The 24,053-nt window shown below is 44.9% G+C and overlaps 2 protein-coding genes across 3 annotated transcripts in view; one reads left to right on the top strand and one right to left on the bottom strand.

Moving 5' to 3' along the window:
* Window positions 1-5,437, top strand: part of UBP1 (upstream binding protein 1) — a 70,039-nt gene extending 64,602 nt beyond the window's left edge. For both annotated transcript variants that reach the window (XM_079933589.1, XM_079933590.1), the window contains 3 exons: window positions 730-872; window positions 1,578-1,629; window positions 3,637-5,437. In XM_079933589.1, coding sequence (XP_079789715.1) covers window positions 730-872; window positions 1,578-1,629; window positions 3,637-3,674 — 233 coding nt within the window. In that variant the 3' untranslated portion in view covers window positions 3,675-5,437. The remainder of the gene's footprint in view (window positions 1-729; window positions 873-1,577; window positions 1,630-3,636) is intronic.
* Window positions 5,438-5,570: 133 nt separating this feature from the next.
* Window positions 5,571-24,053, bottom strand: part of FBXL2 (F-box and leucine rich repeat protein 2) — a 79,706-nt gene continuing 61,223 nt past the window's right edge. Inside the window, 10 exon segments of the mRNA XM_079933591.1 lie at window positions 5,571-7,648; window positions 8,294-8,506; window positions 13,643-13,699; window positions 14,177-14,221; window positions 14,922-14,982; window positions 18,226-18,356; window positions 19,662-19,736; window positions 19,870-19,996; window positions 20,219-20,314; window positions 20,415-20,483. Coding sequence (XP_079789717.1) covers window positions 7,541-7,648; window positions 8,294-8,506; window positions 13,643-13,699; window positions 14,177-14,221; window positions 14,922-14,982; window positions 18,226-18,356; window positions 19,662-19,736; window positions 19,870-19,996; window positions 20,219-20,314; window positions 20,415-20,483 — 982 coding nt within the window. The 3' untranslated portion in view covers window positions 5,571-7,540.

The following is a 24,053-nucleotide window of genomic DNA, read 5'->3' as shown; positions in this document are numbered from 1 at the left end:
TGGCTTGAGTCAGTAGTAGAGCAGGACCTGCGAGACTCAGGCTCACTGCAGATGTGCCTGACGCTTTGCAGACAAGGGCTGCTGCATCGTCACGTGTTCCAAAAAGAGCTGGGCTTTCTGTGGAGAAGCAGGAGGCCTCGTGGTCCACATCCTTAGCTTCTCGTGTGCCGTCTTCTACACTGTTTTTAATTCTTTAGGGGAAAGGAAGAGGGGAGAGGTAGCTTTTATTCTTTAGGATAAATTCCCAGTAGTAGGTTTACTGAATCAAAAACTATGACCTTTTTAGAGTTCTTTTTATATATGGCTAGAAATACATAGCATTTTTGAAAATGGCTTGCTTTCGGTGTAACTTACATACCACAAAGTCCTCCCACTGCAAGCGCACAATTCAGCGATACTTTAATCAGTTTACAGTTTTGCAGCCATCGCCACAATCCAGTTTTAGTCCCATTACTCCAGAATGATCATCTGTGCCCATCTGCAGTCACTTCCTGCTTGCTTTTAAGATAAAACCTCAGATACTTTTGTACAGAGGTTAATGTTAATTAAATTATGTGTGAGCATAGATAATGTATTACTATATTCATATGGGTAGTAAGGGGAGAAGTATTCTTATCTTTATAATTTTTATATTTCTTTAGTACTTTGAAAGGAGTGATCTTCCAATAGATGAGGTGGAAAATAGATCAAAGATTACTGCTAAAATGCTGTTCTTATTTTTTATTTCAGTTTATCATGCAATCTACTTAGAAGAAATGGTTGCTTCAGAAGTTGCTCGAAAACTTGCGTTGGTGTTTAATATTCCTTTCCACCAAATTAACCAGGTTTACAGACAGGGTCCCACCGGTATTCACATTCTTGTTAGCGATCAGGTAACTGGCATGCCCTTTTCCCTTTCACACTGATATTTACTTTTATATGTATTACTGAAGTGCTATAGGAAAAAAGTCTGTGACTCCTTTGGCAAGTACTCATGAGAATCATTTTCAGAGTTGGGAATCAAGATTGGGAAGAATTTATAACCAAGAGTTCTAGGTGTCCTGAGTGGTAGAAGGAATACAGGTAAAGGAGAACCGGAGCTCCGATCCCGCCCTCTTTGAACTCCGACACTGGTCACTGGGGGGCTCTGGGTTAGCGAGCCTTTGGCCCTTTTTAGCAAGGCATTTGAATGTGTTTTCCTTTTGTGTACTATTTGATGGCTGATTTTAAAAAGCTGTGAGGTTAGAAGGGCAGTTCACTGCCGCCCCGTGTTCAGTGACAAGCAAGTAAGAGCACTTTGGCAGCAACTTTTTGTTAGTCACTATCACAGAACCCAGCAGCGAATGCCTCCCCGTGGGCTGGAGGGTGACTGACCAGATCGCCGGGCCCCCATGGGCAAGCACGGTCAGCACCGAGCTGGCCAGTACAGCAGGTGTAAGCCCTTGCTACCTCACACTGCCTATTTGAATTACCATTTTGGCCGTTGAGTCCTGTACTTGTACAGCTATATATAGATTATGACATTTTTCTTTTACTACTTTTACTCAGTTAAGAAAAGACACTTGGATCTTAATTATACATCTGCTTTATCCTTCTAGATGGTTCAGAACTTTCAAGATGAGAGTTGTTTTTTATTCTCCACAGTAAAAGGTACGTGTGTCTTGAAATGCGAGAATCATGAAAGATAGTGTGTGCCTGAAATCAGCAGTCATCTTGCATATTTACTTTTGGAAATGCTGGCTTTACTAATTTTAAGAAGTTTGAAAAAGGAATCAAGGAAATATTTCTAGTGACTGAAATATTGTGGAAATTAACTAGCAAGTAAGGAAGAGGAATCAGTCCTTCTGGATGCCTGGAGAAAAACCCCAGTCCATTTAGCGAACATTTTACTGAGCACCTCATGTCAGACACATGCCGTTGGTGCTAGAAAGGTCTTCCCCTCCTGTAGTGGGGAAAGGAAACCAGAATTGGTCCATAGATACACACAGATTACAAATAGGTAATTTAAGTGCCATGAATGAATGGGGAAGTGGGGTTGCTTGTGGATGAGGGGGCCACGCAGCTGTGGAGGCTTCTCTGACGAGCTGTCACGAACGCTGAGACCTGGAGCCTGAGGGGGAACTGAACACACGAGGAGCAGCACCCCAGCTGGCGCGGGGCCGGGTGCAGAGGAAGGAGCGTGGCTGCTCTGGAGGCCTGAGAGGGCCCGTGGCTGCTGTGCAGGGCGAGGACAAGCAGAGCTGGAGGCGGGTCTGGTAGGCAATGCCTGGCGGTGGTGGGAGTTTAGATTTTATTTGAAATGCATTGCAAAGTCAGTGATGTTGTTTAAACAGACGAGTAACGTGAATAGATTTTTCTTTTCTTCCACTCGCAACTCTGTGGAGACAGATAAGAAGGTGGGAAAACTGGAGGCAGGAGATGTCATCTAGATGAGAGGTGACGGGATCTTGGACGCTGATAGACAGGGCCCTGCTGGGCTCCACATTGGAGGGAGGAGTGGTTGTGACTCTCACAGGAGCAGCTGGGCAGGCGGTGGTCCCGGTGGAGAGGTAGGCGGGCTTGGGGGAAGCGGCCAAGGCTTCTGTTTTAGGACTTGGAAATCATAGCCGGCTGGGGCTGGCAAGAGAGGCCTGGGCTTGAGGTGTAAACCTGGAAGCCTTCAGTGTGTCCGCCGTGACTCAAACCAGTAGAAATTCTTGAGGTTATGGAGGGAGAGAATGTGAAGAGCGGGCCCAGACGGGGTTCAGTAGAGTTCCAGTTACAGGGCTGGATAAAGGAGGGGTTTTTTAAATGTAAAGTTACTATGAGAAGAGACCTTTGAAAGTCTGATGAGTTAAGATCTAAAGCTGCACCTCAAAGAGCATGATGTCACGTGTCACCCTTTCCTGGGAAGAGAGCAGCCCACCTAGAAGGCAGGGGCTGAAGTTAGGACTTCACCCTGTGCCTGGCGTGTCTCCCAAGCCACCAAGTTAACCTGCGGTGCAGGGCTGTTCAGTCTGTGAACTGGCCCACTTTATCTTTTCTCATCGGACATGTTTAGTTTAGCACCCTTCTGGCTCAATTTTTCGTTCTCAAAACAATGCAGTTTTTACTCTGCAAAACTCACACTGTCTATAAAAGAGGCAGCTCGTACAGTGAACGTGTGGCTGCGTCCTGTGAAGGCGGTGGGGTTTCTGGTGTCAGGCATCACAGGACGTCCCCGGCTTGCTCAGTGTACTGTTTTCAGACATTGGTCCTTATGGAAAAATTCATTTGTTCCTTGATGACCGCCTGTACTGCTGCTTCTCGCCATCTCCCGAGAAACACTAGGCCATCGCGCAAAAGTAGTGATGTGTTTTTTTAAAATGTTTCAGATCTACTTTTGAGGAGTTCAAAAATTATTTCCAGAAAAGGTGGATGTAAGCACCCAGTTCATTGGATAGTCTGTGCCCTGTGCCTTGCCCTCAGGTCGGGGGTGGGGCGGGCCAAGGGAATGTGCATGTGATGCTGCCGTAGGCAAGAGGGACTGGAGCAAGTTAGCTTGTTTTCCTCTAGAATATTTAAAGGTACCCTCTGAACTGGGGCGGGGGGTTGTAGAGTTCTAGGAGTGTTCAACGTAGTCTTGATTCTCCAGCCTGGTAAAAAATTGAGCCTAACGTCCCTTTCTTTTTTCCACAGCTGAAAACGGCGGTGGCGTCCACATAATTTTGAAGTGACGTCTTGACGTAGTCTGAACTCTATTCAGCACCAGTTAAAGTTACGCTTAAAAGTGTGTGAAGACTGAATCCAAGAAGTCTTGGGATTGGATTTTACCGTATGAAATGTTTCATATTGAAAACACAGGATGACCCTTCTCACAAGCTGGATGAGAGGCACGTCTCCTTCGCTTCACTGCCTCGGCCTCGGCCCGGGACAGTGAGCACGTCGGGCCCCAGTGCAGGTAGGCCGCCTGCTTCTCTGCCAGAGAGGCCAGTAGACACAGTCCCTAGAAGCAGCCTTCGCTGTCTTTTTACACTGTATGCGGTTTGGAAATGAATGTAAAGACGTACTGTGGGCATTTACCTTTCTGGGCCAGTTCGGCTTCTGCTGCCGGGACCTTATGCTGACCTGGGTCGGGGTGGGGGGGCACTGGCTGCTGCGGGGCCAGTGCCAAATCCACGTGTGGAGAGAGGGAGGCCGGCGCTGATACGGGCCGATCACTGGTCAGGGGAGAGGCTTGGCGCCTTCTTGGAAAAAATCATGTCTAAGGGTGCGCATCTGCCGTGATCATGCCAGATCGGAGAAGCCCCAAGCCAGGAAGAGGGGCGTGAAGCAAACTGCATTATCAAGAGTACCTTGGTGAGAGGATCAGTGTAAATCCTAATAGGTACAAAGACTTTTGTGTTTTTGCTTTGTCACAGATTTATTGAAAAACTTTTTGCTTCTGCTTCCGTTTTTAGCATTTTGGTTTTCATTTTTGAAGCCCCAATGCCTTTTAAACTCATGTGGTTTTCTTTCTCCTTTTCCTCCCTCTCTCTGTCTCTGACCACCCACCCCACCCTGCACCATACTGTTGTTGAACTTTTTTAAAGACCTGTCCCCAACATTGGAAATACACCTAAGCAGGAGAAAACAGTGTGATAGTTTCTGACTTGGTGTTAAGGGGTCTTCATTATCAAGAGTTGAAATTTATTTGTGGAACACTAGACATCACAAACACTATATTGTACCATCAAAATTCCTCACATTTCTCTAATATGGAGCTTTAGTACAATCACGGGTAACATTCTGGTGATTATTTAGGGACTTTTTTATACACCACATAATAGCTTCTTTTTCTATAAAAAGAGTGCCTCTTTCACAAAACCAATGCTTGTTGGCCAGTATACTTTCCAAAGGGAATCACTGTTTTTGCAATTTTTTCTACTATCAATCAATCAATCAATCATTATTATCTCTTCCCTTCACCCGAAGCCTTCCCAAAATTCATCAGCAAGCATTTGAGGCCTGTGGTGTACTAGATACAATTTTCTTTTCAAACTTCGATTCCATTTTAATTATACCATCTCTGTCCGTTTACCCAGTGTCTTGGTTTTGAGTGTATTATTTGATCCTTATCTTTGTTCAGGCAGAAATAAGAATGGGTAATTTTGAGTTTAAAATCTCTCCCAGAAGACAAAACTACTTCAGTGGGTGAAAGCTTTGGCATTTTATGTTTTATTCATAAAGGGGGTTATTTGATATGAAAAAGTAATGTCTCTAAATATTCCATCTTTGGTTTGAAAATATCCATAACAACTTGTATAGACCCTAAAGCAGGAGAGCTTTCCTTTCCGTCATTTTCCCTTTGCTTTTGTATGACCACATGTTTTCTGTACCAGTCACTTGGGAGAGAAGTGAGCTTCTCTCTTAATTAATTGTTTAGAGTTTTGCTTGTCTATTTAGCATTCCTTTTTGAGTCTCAAGATTTATGGAACAATAAATGTCATTTTTAATGCTGTGTGCTATTTTGAATTCCTCATCAGGTTTTACAAGTGGGGTAAAAATAATTAAAGCTCATCAAACTTGAAATGACACCAAGCAGCACATTAGTCTGTCCCAGTGAAACAGGTTAAATTATGGCACCAGCAAATTTGCTACTTTGTTTTTTTAATAGTAGGATGTACACATTTCAGTATAATAAATGTTTTCCGATTGTTTTGCAAATGTGTGTCTCATTTAAAATCCAAGTTCCTGCCAGTGTGTCACCTCATGTCATAGAATCAAGGAGTTCACTGTGTATGTTCTGAGTACACACCAGTCCCAATGTTGTTATAAGAGCTGATGGGAGTGTGTGTTTTCAGTTTGTTTCCTCAAAGCTGATGCAAACTGAGGACAGCTTATCCAGTGACTGTGCCACACTTAAAGGGGAAGCAAACCTGATTTTTCTTAACAGAGGTTCTCCTGTTTTGTAGATGTGGTCCAACGTCATTCAGCCAGAGTCCAGCAGCTGTGAGAGGTTGTGTCCGGGCTCAAAAGAGATAATGTATAGAAGGCCCATGGTCATTTAAATTTTTAAAATAGAAACTATATTCATAGCTTCCTGCAACAGCCATTTTTTCCCCCACACAGTGGTGTAAATGTATATTTAGATAACTGCTATGGTATACACACAATAAGGCAGCAGAATCATCAGGACTTTAATACTTATTCTGATAATCCTGTTGATTGATTTATAGAGTTGTATATCCATCTATTTGCCTTCTCTCCCCAGAATGCAGCTGAGGCCTTGTATCCTAAATGCTTCTAAAACTCTCCACCTAATAGAACCGTAACCCAATTAGAAGTATTGCTCGTCATGGGGAAATTTCTCGTTTTTGCTGTTTCCCTCAGCTTCTCGTGAGCTCTGGGCTCTTCAGTTTGGGGCGTGGTTACTAAGAAGGGTTGGCTACCATTAACACAGAGATGCAGTAAAGGTCACAAATGTGGACAGCACAGAGCAGAAACCAGATCATCTTATCAGATTTCAGGTAACATTAGGAACGCCTGAATTTGGAAGATGGATTTGCTCAGATTTGTCTGCCATGAGATAATAGCAATAAAACCCTCTGGCTTAAGCATTGCAGTGGTTTATTCATTTTTATATAAGTCTCAAAGGTGCCAACACTTTACTGATTTTAGTTTTAAGTGTGTAAAATTTTTGAATAGTCCTGGTGTAACTTGATTTCTAAGATTTTAAAATAAACTTGGAAAAAAATCACACCCATTCTACATGCATCCATTATTTTTAATTGATTATATTATAGATAACTTGAGCCTTAATTCTGTTTCTTTAAGGTCCCCCAAAGTTTGTGAGACATGACATGATCAGCTTTTCTATAACAACAACACATTATGTGCCACAGCCTACGCCAGAGCTTATGATTTCCAATCAGGCAACACAAACTGAGTTGCTTTTGTTTAGTTTTTGGTCCCCAAAAGGATATATGACAAGTTGACAGAAACAGAAAGGTGAAGACCTTGCTTCACCCTGTTTAGAGTCCTCATTCTTTGGTGTCTCATGGAAACCTGTTAACTTGCCTTCCACGTAAGTCGCTACATAGAAAACTGTCGGGCATTATGAATTTGCAGTATAGTCACTTTGATAAAGTTGCTATTTAATCTTCAAAGTGGAAAAGTCCTGCTAATCAAAATGGAATCGTTGTGAATAAAAGTAGGCCACTGGCTGAAGTATCAGGTAGAAAATCAACAGCTTATTTTTCTGCTCAATTTGTGCTAACACTAATGGTCTGTTCGAGGAATGCTGACAAAGCCAAGGGCAGGAGTCCTGTACCGAGGGAGGCACCCACCTCTAGAGATCCAGGGCTCCTGCGTGGTCCTGGCTGCACTATGACCACTCTTGCCCTGTGGTAATTGACACAAGGCTTCGAATTGATTGCATCACAGCAGAATAAAGGTAAAAACTATCACGAGAGTTACTGCAGTCCCTGCAGAAGTCTTTTACCTGTAAATGCCTTTCCCAATGGAGAATCAACAGATTTGGATGATGGTGGACTACGTCAGAAAGACTCGGGTCCTCGGGAGGAAGGGACACCTCGTGAAGCCCTGGGCTGGGCAGCTGCTGTCAGAGGATGACACAGCACCTGCACAGCCTCTGTCCACTTCCTCCCACTGCTGTCGGCGGGGTGACAGGAGCAAAGTAGGCATGGACTTTGACATGAGGGAGCTGGGCCTGAAAGTAGAAAGGAAAAGTGTAGTCATAAGATAGTTTGGGGATTGCAGGCATAATCCTAGAGAAGCCCACAGTTCTCCTATAGAATCTAGTTCACTCTACCATTAGGCAGATAGTCCCAATAGAATTTCTGGTGTGCGCTAACGCTGCTCCTGTCGACATGCACGTCTCCCCAAACAGCACCTTTTAAAGACAAAGGGGTGGTCGTTGTCCCTGTGTGCAAACCAAGTAGAGATGTAACAGCTGTAGCACCTGGGGCTGCTTAGGGGTCTAAGTGCAAAGTTGCCTAAACTTAAAGCGTATTCAAGAACGACGGAGGTGAACTACATGCGGAAAGAACGCCACAGTTATTAAGACACTTTATACGTAGAAATTAGCAAAGATCAAGCCTACTGATAACGGCCTTAAGTCCCTTTCCTTCTAGTAAGTTTGCTAATCAACAGACCACATGGAACCTCCACCCAGACCCATTCTAGAAGTCGACTCTTTCCAGGGTGGGGTCTAATGAGGAAATTTAGAAGAAGTCTAAGAGGATAGTTTGCGTAACTATTGGCCCAGGACAGAATGTAGAAAATGGATGTTGATTCTTGGTGTATTTGTCGTTTGCTGAGAAACTGCCAGGTGTGGCTGCTGCCCGACACTTACCCGCATCCGCTTGATGCCCGCGCGGGTGACCTGCTGGCAGTCGTACAGCTCGAGGCGCTCCAGGCCACGACAGTTCTCCAGGTGCTCCAGGGCCACGTCAGTGATGAGGAGGCAGTTGTCCAGTTCCAGCACCCGCAGCCTCTCGTGGCCGCAAGGGCTGTTGCTCAGGTGCAGGATCCCGTCATCCGTGATGAGCTCACAGTGGGACAGGCTCTGGAATGAGGGGAAGCACAGATGTTTGCTGGACCCTCTCATTCCAAGGCTCACGGCCCAGGAAGAGCAGGGAAGCCGGCCCAGGCAGCCGACCACTGAGCAGCGGGAGGATGGAGCACAAAGCTGTGGGCCCATGGGCAGCGGCTTCTCTCACCTTCCCGCCAGGTAAAGATGGGAACCGACACTGCAGAGGGCGGTCTGCGCCGTGAGGATCCTGAACTCACCTCTTCCCGCAAACAGCGAATCTACAGCTACACAGGGAACAGCTTCCTCCAGAAAAAAACATAAAAACTGGCTGAACGACTCTCCACGTTGGGCAGATGAGAGAAGGCCCACTTGGAAGCGGAAGGAGAGGCTGGGCCAGTCTGTCATGAACCCCGGCCCCAAGCGCGGAGACCCCCGGGCAGGAGGGAACTCATAACCTGGAGCTTCTCACTGAGGAGCGAACGGTTTAGAACGGTTTAACCCCACATTAGGCACCTGAACGTCTAGCTGGAAAAACCAACCCGCTGACCTCCGAGAGACCCAGAGACCACAGCAATGTGAGGAGGAATTCAAAGGACTTTCACACCCGGGCCCTCCCCACCCCCAGGGCCCAGATGATGGAGGGGAGCCCAGCCCAGGTGTGGGAGGCTCGCCTGCTAGGTGACACATTGGGGGGCCTGCTGGGGTGCCCCCAGGGCCTAGGGATGGGCGGGGGCCATCTTTGCACATTCCCTCTGCCGAGCTCCAGCCACTGGATGACATTTTCTTTTTTAAATTCTGGGCTTCCTCCTTCCCGGTGAGCACTATTTCGCATCCTCTCCCGGCCCTGCCTCTGCCTTGCACCAGGGTGCCATCCTCATTCTCTGTCTCTATGTTTCTCTCAGGGGGAGAGTTTCACGTGTGTCTGGTGCCCCCGTTTTTGCAGCTGTTGCCAGGGGACACGTCCATCTCCTGGCCTGCGGGGTCCCACGGGACTGTAACCAATGGAGAGATTGTTACGTGGCTCCCACGTCCCGGGATCAGCAAGAGAAAACACCCAGGAGTCGTCTTTCTCGGAAGGAGGACTAGGAGCTTGTCCTCACAGCTGCAGCCAGGGGCACAAGTTTCTAATTAAACACACATCCAAGGGCTGACTGTAATCCTTCCTAGAGACCCTGGAGGCTGATGCTGTCCTTGCTCTCCCCTCTGCCGTGCTCCAGAGCACCAGGATCTCCCAGAGGGAGCTTTTACATCTGCCTGGTGACCTGGTTTCTATTTCTGGTGCCCCAGTCTTTGTATAAGGTGCCCATGGGATGCTCCTTGCTCACCTGGCCCTGATGGCCAAAGAAGGCTTGTATTCCTGGGTCCCATGGGACTTTAACATGAAAGAGTTCTTGGCAGGCTACCACCCCCAGGGCACTTTACAGACAGCAGGCTGAAACACACCCCCAGCCTTTCTGGGAAAGAGGCCTATTTGCTTGTCCTGGAGCTTACAGGGCGGGCTTCAGGTCTGGTACACATCTAGAGGCCTACAGATGTGCTCTCAGCAAAGGTAGGTGCAGGTACATGCCATCTCTGCACTCTCCCTGGTCAGTATCCCCCCAGACAGGAGTTTACGCCCTTATCTGGGAAAAGAACCAAACAGAGGTCACGGAGCTGAAGAATACAACTGAACTGAAAAATAAAGTAGAAGGTTTCAAGAACAGACTAGATGAAGCAGATAAAAGGATCAGTGACTTGAAGACATGGCAGTGAAAATCACCCAATCAGAGCAGCAAAGAGAAAAAGAATGAAAAAAAGTAAAGAAGATACCCTAACAGACTTATGGGACAATATCAAGTGGACTAATGTTCTCATTATAAGGGTAACAGAAGGAGAAGAGAGAGAAAGAGGCAGAAAAGCTAATGGAGAAAATAATGGCTGAAAACTTCTCTAGGCTGGGGGAGGAAACACATCCAGATTCAGGAAGCCCAGAGAATTCCAAATAAGATGAGACCCACGCCAAAACACATTACAATTAAAATGTCAAAAATTAAAGAATCTTAAGAGCAGCAAGAGAAAAACAACTTGTTATATACAAGGGAACTCCCCGTAAGACTATCAGCAGGCTTTTCAGTAGAAACTTTGCAGGCCAGAATGGAGGGGCACAATATATTCAGAGTGCTGACAGAAATGAAAAAAAATTCCAACCAAGAATACTAAACCCAACAAAGTTATTCAGAACTGAAGGAGAGATAGGAATTCCCTGGCGGTCCAGTGGTTAGGACTCAGCGCTTTCACTGCTGGGGCCCAGGTTCAGTCCCTGGTTGGGGAGCTAAGATACTGCAAGCCACACAGCGTGGCCACAAAAAAAGAACGGAAGGAGAGAGTTTTCCAGACAAGCTAAAGCTAAACTAGTTCATCACCACTAAACCTGCCTTACAAGAAATGTTAAAGGGACTTTGTTAAGCTGAAAAGGGCACTAATCAGTAACAAGAAAACATGAAGGTACAAATCTCACTGGTAAAGGCTGTGATAAATCAGGGTGAAAGATAAAACTCTGTGGCATCAAGAAAATAATATAGTCTTTATTGGCTGCAATTCTTTATTCTTTAATAGCTAAAATTCTTAGATAGCTTCTAGGACCAATGAGCTGCATTAATATTTTAAAAGTCAAAAAAACTGGCTCTGGTACTGAAGAGGAAACCAGCCCCCCAATTATCAATAGAAACTGCTGATGACATCCTACAAACTAAAAACTGAAGTAACGAAGAGGATCCTTAACCTCCTTTGAACAAACTTCATGAACTCCTCTGTGTTCTTTTGAATCTGGAGTTCCCCTTGTTTGCAACTGTATATTTGACTTATTTTCAAAGAAACATGATGAGTTTCCCTTTCAAAATGGCCTTCTAGATTTGGTTTTTGTGAGAGTACAAGGCCCTTCCTCCCTTGAGGATCACAGAGCAGTTCCTGGAAGGAGTGGGGTATGTGCACACTTGCCTCCTTCACATGTAAAGAAGAACCAGGGAACTGAAGTTTAGCAAATGAGGTGTGATAGTTACCTGGCTCGGGGCTAGTGGTCACTTCCCTCATTTCTTCCTGCTTGCAGATCTTTAGTAAAAGCTAAAAACCAGATTTCAAAATTCTGAATCTATGGAGCTTTGCCCCAATAGCACTGGCTCCTCTGAGCTCCCCAGGCTGGGGGAGGACTCCCTGGGGTGGACCCCTGGCTCCAGCATGGAGAGCACTGTCTGGCCCTCCCCCAGGGAGGTGGGGACCGGCTGCTCCTAAGCGCGTGTCCCAGGCGCACCCGGGCTGCCCCGCACCAAGACTCTGCATCTGTGCTGTGAGACCTGCAGCAGCAGAAACGCACATCCATCAACCCTGAGCTTCCACTCACCCTTGGCTCTACCTGGGGGCTGACAGAGGCGCTGCTACCATGTCCGTAGCAGGGAGAGCCCCTGGAGTATCCGTTAACAAGGATCCAGACACACACTGCTGTGCAATTTCTGAGTGACGATAAAGTCTGTCTCTTCTGATGAATGATCTTTTCACTCTCCAGTGCCTAGAACAGTGCCCGGCGTGTAATGGTCCTCAAGAGGTGTTTGTAGAGTGAATTTGATGAATATAATCAGATTTAATCCACAGCATTTCCCTTTTCTCTGTGGGCTACCAGGCATCTCCAAAGCTAAGTTTAGATTTCAACTGCAACTGTTTCCCTGCTTTTCTGCTAATAATCCTCCAGGTATTTTTCTTTTTTATTTTCATTTGAGGCTCTTATCTTGGACTTCTGGGTTTTATTATAGTTTATCTTTTACTCTAAGTCCCCTTTCTGGAAGTAGCTTGTATGAATATCGGGGAAGATGGAGAAGATTTCAGTCACCAGAATCCCCGCTGGGGAGAACACTATTTGGAAGACATTTCCTGACCCGTCGCTGAGGTGGGCCTGCACTCCTGAGGAAGCAGGAGTTAGGGAGCTGGTGGAAGGCCTTGTCCCGTGCACACAAGAGACGACACTGCCCAAGGGGTGGGAGTCCAAGTCCCGGGTATCTCCGAGTCGGGGAGAGAGCCCTTGGGCAACAGGGAGGAGGGAGGTTAAAACAGGAAACAAAGCACGGGGCTCCTAACCTTCCCCACACCTCTGAGAAGCAGGCCATCTCAGGGACACGGGGACAAGGGGTGGAGAAAGCCCATCAGACAACTGGTTCTATCAATTATAAAACCAGATCAGAACTAATTTGGGAGTAAAGACATTAGAAAGACAAAATTATCTGCAGGTGTGTAGAGGGAAACAGTTTCAGCAGAGAATCTGGAAACAGGTAGGTTTCTGACTATCTCTGAAGTCTGCCACCAAACTCAAAGTCCCAGAGCTGTCCAAAGCCCAGCACACTTGTGCCTGAGGGAGAAGCATCCAGAAGGAATGTGGAAATAAGGAAAACTGGTGGGGAGAGTAACTCAAGGCCAAATGGAGCTCTAATGATGTTATAAAATCCTAGCCCTTGCTGACAGAGCAAGTTCAAAGGGGATAGAGAGAGCTGGCTTAAAAATCTGTCGTGTATCTCAGGACAGTGGGAAGACCAGACCCCACGGAAGCCACGAGATCTGGGTCCTTTGGGCAGTTGTGTAAATCTGGGCAAGCTTCTTAACCGCGCTGAGCCTCAGCTTCCTCACTGATAAAATAGGGATGTCCATGGTGCCCACATCACAGGGCTGTGTTGGGATTCAGTGAGTCAGTGTATCTGGTGGGAGCAGGCAGCCAAATGGGGACTCCACCCCTGCTTCACATCCAGCAGCCGGATGGGAAACGTGCATGCGACATCTGCATGGCTAAGAGTGTCAATGACACTCTTCATTGCTCATTCTAGATCTTTCAGTATATTCTAATTCCCCCCCCATAGATATTTGAGCAGATATGAAATGTAATATAAGGATGGCCTCATTTTAACCGTGCTAACTTTCACTATACCCGACATGATGAACATGAATTTGAGTAAGGACGCTGGTCCCTATATTAGGTTCACACCCTAAAATGAAAGCAGTGACATTTAGATACCCTGCCTCCCAAGTGAGCCCAACGCACAGACCTTTGAAACCAAGAATGATGACACCCTATGGAAAGGAAGGCTCTTGCTGTAGTACGGGGGTTCTTTCATCCCTAAGAGGTAAGTAACGTCACAAAAAGCTCAGACTCACCAGGGCTTGCAGTTTAGGACAGTGAATGGAGAGCTGGATGAGTGTGCTGTCGGTTATCTGGAGAGAAACACGTGGTGTCAGTGTGGCTTCTACACCAGAACTTAATACCTAATCCTGCTTCTCCTGAATACAAGAATCAAAAGGTGCAAAAGAGAATTAAAAACTCATCTCAAGCACACTTGGGCTGGGAGCCCGAGGGACAAAGGGACAAAGAGGGTCCCCCGAGATTCTTCTCTGTAGAGTCACCTCATCACTGGACATGCAAGCTTATTTCTCCCTTAAGTTTTGTGAAAATGAGTCCTTTTGTTTTTTTAATGTTTGGCAAAAGATGGTGCTATCCTGAACTTGGCTGTAACTCTGATGACTGAGAACAGCCCAAAGTTTATGCATCCCCCTCCCGTGGCCCTCACAGGTTCCCAAGCCCTTACACCTACGCTGGGGCAAGGAGGGTCCAGACAATGGCCAGTTGGCATCTCTGGTTACGCCTGTCAGTGGCTGAGGGGCGCCCTGCAGAGCTGTCAGGAGTCCACTCACCAAGATGCATTCTTCGAGATCCATCTTCTCCAGGTCATGACAATTCTGAAAAAGTCCATAAGAGTCCATAAGACACCCCATTCCGAAGGTGACCCAGTGAGCCAGCACTTTTGAGCAGGTGCCCTTTGAATCATATTCACTTTGGAAATGGGCATTAGGGCTGCATTTCCTTCTCTCATCCTGGAAAGGCAGTTGTCTGCACCTTCCCAGTGGCTCACAGGTATCAGCACAGAGATTTTAGCCATGGAATGGGCTCTGGGAGGTCGTGGGGGTGGGCGCTCAGCCACGGTGGGGATGGTGGAGGGCTGGGGTAGGAGGAAGAGTGTATCAGCATCCCCAGGAGGTCATAGGTTCTGGGCAGCAGGTCACAGGGGCCCCACAGTGGTTGGCACTGGCAGGGCAGTGTGGAGAGAGAGGGCAGAGGCAGAGCCCAGCCCAGCTGAGGGATGCTACTGAGAGGCTGAGTCGGGGTCTGTGTGAGGAAGGGCATCTCCCGGCAGGGAGGAGGCGCTTCTCATTGGGGTCCCACCTGACCAAGTGAGAGTGAGGTCCACGCCTGGTACAGGACCTGCCTAGCTTTCCAGCCTGCTGGGGAAAATTCAGAACACTCCCCACAAGGACTCTATTCTACTTGGTGCCTGTCATTTCTGAAGGTAGTTTTTTGCACACTCCAAGACCACTCCAATTCACTTTGACTGAGGGAGGTGAATTAGTTTGGTTTGATTTTGTAAAACCTCTGTCTTACCCGAGCTAAAAGTGTAAAGCCTGCATCAGTCAAATGGGAACATCGGGCAGCCTCCAAGATCCTGGGATAAGGAGTGCACAGAAGACAAAGTGGCGACTGGTTAACAACAGAAAAGCGTTCTTTACAATGCTCTGGAGTTTATTCCACTCTGTGACACAAAAAGGAGGCTCAGGAGGAATGTGACCTGCCCAAAGTCCCATCCCAAACTTGGTCAGTAAATCCAGGAATCTTCCCACAATACCAGCACATGGTTGCTGTTTTTAGATATTATTCTAATATGTGTTGACTTCTAAACAATTAAAATGTACTTTCACTCAACAAAATCATCTTGATATACTGCATTTATTGAAATTCCCAGTCACCCTAAAGGAAATTTTAAAAATTCACAGCCAATGAAAACATCCATGCTTAACAGGGATGGATGCTTAAATAATATTTTTAAGTTAAATTACTCCCTTATAGCAATAATTTTGACCTCCTTTCTGACCAGTTTTGACCACCTATATTCCTACCATGCAGAAACATCAAAATTCTCTAGAATCTTCCCTAATTCAACAGTAAGAAAAATGGGGAAAAGGCAAAATAAGACAATCCTCAGAAGGTATATAACCAAAAAAAAAAGGGGGGGGGGGCGGGGGGTACTTCTTTGGCAGTCCAGTGGTTAGGACTCCACGCTTCCACTGCAGGGGTCGTGGGTTCGATCCTCAGCCAGGGAACTAAGATCCTGCATGCCATATGGTGCAGCCAAAGGAAAAAAAAAAAGATATCTAACTGGTGTATGAAAAATGGATCAGTTTCACCGATAAGTAAAGAATAACAAAACAAGTATCTTTTTTCTGCCTCTTTTGTAGGGGTTAAGGTTGCTGGTTCTAAAATCAAACTCTACAAGTTCAAATTCTAGTTTTACTTCTTACTTATCATGTGACCCAAGATAAATTATGTGCTTTGCTTTTTTTTTTTTTGCGGTACGCGTGCCTCTCACTGTTGTGGCCTCCCCCGTTGCGGAGCACAGGCTCCGGACCCGCAGGCTCAGCAGCCATGGCTCACGGGCCCAGCCGCTCCGTGGCACGTGGGATCTTCCCAGACCGGGGCACGAACCCGTGTCCCCTGCATCGGCAGGCGGACTCTCAACCACTGCACCACCAGGGAAGCCCCATGTGCTTTTCACTGAGTCTCAGTTTCTCCTCTGCAAAACAAGTGAGAATACAGTACCTACACCTCCTAGCAATGCAGTGAGGACTAAGTGAGACAATGCTTGTGAAAGTGCTAACAAAGAGCCTGGAACATATATGAGTTCAACTGATGTTAAGCATGATTAGTATTTTGGTGCCATTATTAAAGTTTTAATATTCACAATATTACATGGAGAATCAGAAAATAAATCATTATTTGTTAAAACTTTTCTTCTTGCTAGGGAAAAATGATAAATAAGGTGGCTGTGATTTTTCCTCCTTCTGTGCATTTAGCAGCTGGTTTAGAGGAGAACCTGGTGCCATTTGGACATGAGGCTATCTGTCTGCTCACATGTCAAAGTAATATCAGGGCAACGAATAGCCAAAACAATCTTGAGAACGAAAAACGGAGCTGGAGGAATCAGGCTCCCTGACTTCAGACTATACTACAAAGCTATAGTAATCAAGATAGTATGGTACTGGCACAATAACAGAAATATAGATCAATGGAACAGGATAGAAAGCCCAGAGATAAACCCACACACATATGGTCACCTTATTTTTATATAAAGGAGGCAAGAATATACAATGGAGAAAAGATAGCCTCTTCAATAAGTGGTGCTGGGAAAACTGGACAGCTACATGTAAAAGAATGAAATTAGAACACTCCCTAACACCATACACAAAAATAAACTCAAAATGGATTAGAGACCTAAATGTAAGGCCAGACACTATAAAGCTCTTAGAGGAAAACATAGGCAGAACACTCTATGACATAAATCACAGCAAGATCCTTTTTGACCCACCTCCTAGAGAAATGGAAATAAAAACAAAAACAAATGGGGGATTCCCTGGTGGCACAGTGGTTAAGAATCTGCCTGCCAATGCAGGGGACGGGTTCGAGCCCTGGTCCGGGGAGATCCCACATGCCATGGAGCAACTAAGCCTGTGCACCACAACTACTGAGCCTGTGCTCTAGAGCCCGCGAGCCACAACTACTGAAGCCCGTGCACCTAGAGCCTGTGCTCCGCAACAAGAGAAGCCACTGCAATGAGAAGCCCGCGCACTGCAACGAAGAGTAGCCCCTGCTCGCCGCAACTAGAGGAAGCCCGCATGCAGCAACAAAGACCCAATGCAGCCAAAAATTAAAAAAAAAAAAAAAAAACTAAAAATAGAACTACCATACAACCCAGCAATCCCACTACTGGGCATATACCCTGAGAAAACCATAATTCAAAAAGAGTCATGTACCACCATGTTCATTGCAGCTCTATTTACAATAGCCAAGACATGGAAGCAACCTAAGTGTCCATCAACAGATGAATGGATAAAGAAGATGTGGCACATATATACAATGGAATATTACTCAGCCATAAAAAGAAACAAAACTGAGTTATTTGTAGTGAGGTGGACAGACTTAGAGACTGTCATACAGAGTGAAGTAAGTCAGAAAGAAAAACAAATATCGTATGCTAACACATATATATGGAATCTAAAAAAAAGAAAATGGTTCTGAAGAACCTAGGGGCAGGACAGGAATAAAGACACAGACGTAGAGAAAGGACTTGAGGACACAGGGAGGGGGAAGGGTAAGCTGGGACGAAGTGAGAGAGTGGACATATATACACTACCAAATGTAATAGAGATAGCTAGTGGGAAGCAGCCGCATAGCACAGGGAGATTAGCTCAGTGCTTTGTGACCACCTAGAGGTGGGATAGGGAGGGTGGGAGGGAGACGCAAGAGGGAGGAGATATGGGGATTTATGTATATGTATAGCTGACTCACTTTGTTATAAAGCAGAAACAAATACACCATTGTAAAGCAATTATACTCCAATAAAGATGTTAAAAAAAGAAGTAATACCAGGGCGAGGCAAATCAGGTGGGCACATGAGTGAAGTCCATCAGGAAATGAAGGCTCAGATTCCCTGGTGGTGGACAGTGTGGGACTCTCCACACATCCTTAAATGAACTAGATTACAGTGTCCCACACCCCAATACATCTGACAAAAGCCAACAACACAACCACTGCCTCCTCCTCAACCCACTGCCAGGCCTTTCTCCTCCTGCAGGAAGCCCTCCCAGTCAGCCCCAAGCTCTGAGTTGCAAAGCTGAAAGCGTGGTGCACTCACTGAAGTCTTGGGCAGTTCAAGGCTAGGGCTGTGAGGGAGGCATCCGTGAGGTTGCCGCAGCCAGACAGGCAGAGGGCCTGCAGCCGGTGGCAGCCCCTGCAAATCTGCACCACGCCTTCATCCGTAACGCGCTGGGGAGAACCAAAGCAGAAAGGAAAATCAGAAGGCACGGGCAACAGTGAAATGGGAGCCGCAGACAAATGGAGTCTCCTGTTAGTCAACTAGTTTAGGTTGCCAGTTACTAGCATTTTATCCTGATAATTTAATCAAAATAAGGTGAAGTACAGGGAAGACAGATATTTATGTTATTTCTGAACAGCTTTAAAATATTCAAGCATTACTAATGGAGAGTAAAATTTTTAAATTCCATTTTTCTACCCAGAGTCGTTCGATTTTTTTTTCAGGAAATATTCATAAACTTGTGTTAAATATCAGATTTAATGAACAGCTCATGAGACTTGCTTAAGTGACATTAATTTTTGGTTGAATTTCTACATATTAATGCTTTAGATATCTACTATATAAATCATACATGTATTTTTATATTGCCTGAAATGTTTTAGAAAATAGCAAAATTAAGTAAATCACTAAATTATTAATAAATGGCTTAGAATTCTATGAATGTAGCCATGAAGATTCAAATTAATCTTTATTTGAATATGCTAATTTATGCAGAAATAAACAGATACATTTATATCATACTTCAAGCCACCTGCCAGTGCTGCCCTACATGCAATTCAAGGTCCTATTTTTGAACAGTGCAGCCCCATAAGGTCAATATTTGCCCAGAAGATAGTTTCTGCTTTACCTCCCACCATTAGGGAACTTAGGTTTATGATTCATTTACTAAGTGCCAAATACAACGGATTTCTCTTTTCTCAAAATTGACATTCTCCTTGAGAAACCCAGGTGGCCATAGCAAGCACCCTCTTCAATTACCAATATTTACAATGGCAGTGAAGAAAAATCATCCTTCACAGGCTAATAATGCACTGATGAAAATCACACCTTGCTCTTGAATATGCCCTTTATATTTCAAAGCACTTTCGTATCTGTTATTTCATTTTATCCACTGAGACACCATGAGAGGTGTCATCACCCCCAGTTTATAAGTAAAGACAAGACACTGAGACCTTACCAGGAACTGTTTAGGTTAGTGACTAGTTCACAGCATTCCTGATGTCTTAAAATAAACCAAGACCCTGATCTATGCTGTTTTTAGGGGAAATGCCCATGGCTTTGTATTGGCCTTTTTGTTTAGATTGCTGTTCTTCCATCCTGTGGGAAACTGGGAGATCACATAAGGACACAGGATGTGAAATAAGGGTGTGGCAATCCTCCCACCTGCCTGGGCTGCTTCCCAGCAGGGCCCCAGCAGGTTCCTGACGGAGGGAACAGGAACAGGAGGGAGCTCACGTAAAAGGCATGTTACTTACTGAGCAGGACTGTAGGTTGAGGCTCACAAGCTCATGGCAGTAATTCTGAATGTGCTTCAGAGCTTCGTCTTCTAGCTGAGTGAATGGAGAAAACAAAAAATAGATGGAACCAGGTGAGGGGACAGTGGGGCACAGGTTCCATAATCACGTGCACACACCTAACATTAGATACACGTTAGACAAGCCAGGCCGTGAGGACTCCCGGTACCTGCGTGCAGCCCCTCAGCAGCAGGGCTCTCAGGCCGCGACAACCCCGCACCAGGGCCTCGATGCCATCCTTCGTGATCTGATCACACCATGACAGGTTCAGGTACTCCAGGTGCCGACAGCCCTCACTGGAGAACAGGAAACAAAACCACACATGTGCAGTCCATCCCACGGAGACTTTAGGACCAACTCTGAGCTTAGTAGCCCACAAGCAGTTCAGGGGAGAGAGACCTCTGTAACCCGAGTCGCCCACTTCCTGTTCCAATGGGACCATGAGAAAGGTTTCAGACACACCAAAATGCTCAGAGCTTTGGGTATTGCTCATGACCACTAACAACAGGTTCTCTTACCTGATCCCCTTTAAGGAGCTGTTTGTAATGGACACACAGGAAGTCAGATCCAGATGTTTCAGCTTGGAACAGAATCTGCTAAGGCTGTAACACGTGCTGAAAAAAATCAGATGCACTAAAGGTATTTTCAACCACCTTTCTCTCCCCTCACTCTCCCCACGGCCAACCAGTCACCAAAGTAATTTCCACTACTTACCTGTCAGTGATTTTTGTGCACCCATTGAGGTTTAAATGTTCAATGTTTCTGCAGTTCTGTGCAAAGGTCCTAAAATGAGAAAACATTTTAAAACTCCCTGCAAGTTGCTAGGCAGCCACTAGAGGGCATGTATAACCATTTACATTTAGAACAATGCTCTTCAAAATTTTATTTTATTGTGGAAAGGATACTTAACGTGAGATCTACCCTCTTAACAAGTTTTTAAGTGTATAATATATAATTGTTGACTACAGCTACCAGTGTTCTTCAAACTCTGATGAGCACATGAAACAACTGAGGTTCTTCTCATAGTGCAGAATCTGATGGTAGATCCAGGCAAATTGCTTGGTGGTCTGCATTTCTAAGACGTTCCCGAGCGATACTAGTGCTGCTACTCTGGGGACACCACTTTGGAAAGCAAAGCCCTAGACTGACTACATATCAGTTGAAACTCTTCTTCACTCAGATTTTGGCGGTCATCTGAGAGTAGAGATCTGGCTCCCTGTTCCTTCTCCTCTGTAGAAAAATCAGCTGGCAGCAAGGAGGCTTGAGTCTTGTGCCATGCTGTCACTTGGCTACCCCAGGGCCCTTCTGGAGAAGCCATCTCCGGCCACCGATAGGGTCAGTAATTGATCAGTATCAAGAACCATCATTTACTGATGAGGACACTGAGCCATGAAGGGTGATGTCCTCAATGATTTGAGGGCTGGCAGCAAGGCCAGAAGCAGAAAATTAAACATCCCTTACTCACCACTTATTCCTTAACATATTCAGCAAGGACTGGCTCAGGTCATCTGCATTTTCCTGAAATATGGCTTCTGCAGTATCTTATAGGAATGAATCCTGATGCTTCCATGCATACCCCTACGTCTCCAAAACCTGGCCTCAAACCAGATGTCACTCTTACCTGTTACTTCCGCTCTGCTACGCTACAGGGAAAGGGAACTCAGCTGGAGCCTGGTGGACTCCCTGAGCTGAGGATATACAGCCAAAAGTCTGAGCAAGGCAATCAGAGGTATCAGAGAAGAGTACAAGAATGGAGAAAATGTCAGAGATCTGCAGAGCGTTCCCCTCAGGAATTCAGTAGAGTACTAGTCAGAGTGTGCATGTGAGGAAGTTACCCAAAGCCAGGGAAAGACTCAACAAGCAGCATTAGAGGGGACAGCAGCCAGAGCTCACCCAGGGCCATGAATAGTAAGTACCCATTCCCACCAGACAACAGTGAAAAATGTCATAATTTGTGGGGCACTGGGTAGAGTACTGAGAAGCGTCTTGCTTCAGGAGTGGAGTACAATTATCCCTAGACTAACCACTGCTTTGGTCCAACCCAACAAATTAAAAAAAAAAAAAAAATCTCAAAGGAACTATGTCCAAGTAACTCAACTGCATCTCAGAACAAAACTCAAGTATATTTATAGGAATACAAAAATATTCTGCACCCAAAGTAACATTCACAATGTCTGGCACTGAACAAAAAATTACCACCCATTCAAAGAAGAGGGAAAAATATATCCATAATGAGGAGGAAATTCAATCTATCAAAGCTGACCCAGAAACTAGAAATAGCAGACAAAGGCATTAAAAGTTATCATAACTATGTTCTGTAGAATACAGTTCTATGAAGCTGGAGTGAAGATGTTACATTAAACATCTCATGTTTATTAAACATGTTATGTTTATTAAACACGTTATATAGAGACATGAAAGATATACAAAGATACAAATTAAACTTTTAAATATGAAAACCACAAGGGCTGAGATGAAAATTTACTGGGTGGGATTAACAGCAGATGAGACATTGAGGAAGAAAAGATTAGTGAACTTAAAGACACAGCAGGAGAAAGTATCCAAAATGAAATATGGAAAGAAAACAAGAAAAAAAGAACAGAGCATGAAAGAACTGTGGGACAGCTTCAAACAACCTAATGAACGTGCAAGTGGAGTCCCTAAAGAATGGGAGAGTGGGGCGGGGGGAAAAAATCTGAAGAAATAAAGGTCAAAAGTTTTATGACAATTATAAACCTACAAGTCCAAGAAACTCAAAAAATTCCAAGCACAAGAAACATGAAGGAAAATCCACCAAGGCATAGCTTAACCAAATTGGTCAAAACCAGTGACAGAAAAAACATTAAAAGCACCCAGAGAAAAAAGATATGCCTAATACAGAGGAATAAAATAAGGGTGACAGAAGATTTCTCACTGATAACAAAAAAGAAAACAGAGGAGTAGCATCTTTAAAATACTGAAAACAAAAAACTGTCAACACAGAATTCTATATTCAGCAAAAATATTTTTCAAAACTGAAGGGAAAATAAAGATTTTTTCAGGCGTAAGTGCTGAAAAAATTCATCAGATATGCAGTGCAAGAAATCTTAAAGAACATTCTCCAAGCAGAAAAAAAAAATGACATAAGATGAAAATTTGTGTCTATACAAAGAAATGAAGGATACTGGAAATAGTAACCACTTGAGTATAGAGAGCCAATTTTTTAATTATTTAAATCTCTTTAAAAATAATTGACTGTTGGGCTTCCCTGGTGGCGCAGTGGTTGAGAGTCCGCCTGCCGATGCAGGGGATACGGGTTCGTGCCCCAGTCCGGGAAGATCCCACATGCCGCAGAGCGGCTGGGCCCGTGAGCCATGGCCGCTGAGCCTGCGCATCCGGAGCCTGTGCTCCGCAACGGGAGAGGCCACAACAGTGAGAGGCCCGCGTACCGCAAAAAAAATAAATAAATAAAAATAATTGACTGTTAAAACAAAAATACTAACGATCTAGTGTGGATTTCATACCATATTTGGAATTTTAAAGTGTATGGCAATAACAGCATGAAGGCTGAGCAAAGGAAAATGGAAGTATGATGTAATATAATTTTAGGATTGACTAAAATCACTTTAAAATCTACAATATAAACTCAAAAATAACCACTAAGATTACAAAATAATGAGTTATAGCTACTAGGCAAAAAAAAAAAAAGATATAAAATGTAATCATAAAAAATACTCAACCTATGGGCTTCCCTGGTGGCGCAGTGGTTGAGAGTCTGCCTGCCAATGCAGGGGACATGGGTTTGAGCCCTGGTCCAGGAAGATCCCACATGCTGTGGAGCAACTAAGCCCACGCAAAACTACTGAGCCTGTGCTCTAGAGCCTGCAAGCCACAACTACTGAGCCCACACACCATAACTACTGAAGTGTGTGCACCTAGAGCCCGTGCTCCACCAGAGAAGCCACCACAGTGAGAAGCCCACGCACTGCAATGAAGAGTAGCCCCCACTCGCTGCAACTAGAGAAAAGCCTGTGCGCAGCAATGAAGACCCAATGCAGCCAAAAATAATTAATTTAAATATATATATATATATATATATATATATGTTACAAGAAGGAGCTTCCACATTAAGAAACTAGAAAAAAGAAGACCACGTGAAACCCAAAATAAAGTAAATAATAGAGACCAGAGAAGAAATCAATGAAGTAGAAAACATAAAAACAATGAAAAAAATCAACGACATCCAAAGCTGGTTCTTTGAGAATATCAATAAAATTAATAAACCCCTAGGTAGACTGACCAGGAAAAAAAGACAAAAATTACCAATATCAGAGAAATTTACTCATCTTTACTCTTTAAAAATTGGTATCAATG

This window comes from Stenella coeruleoalba, assembly GCF_951394435.1.
Source record: "Stenella coeruleoalba genome assembly, chromosome: 10".
Classification (NCBI taxonomy): Eukaryota; Metazoa; Chordata; class Mammalia; order Artiodactyla; family Delphinidae; genus Stenella; species Stenella coeruleoalba.
Note: the sequence above shows the minus strand (reverse complement) of the source record. Positions and strands in the feature narration are given on the sequence as shown.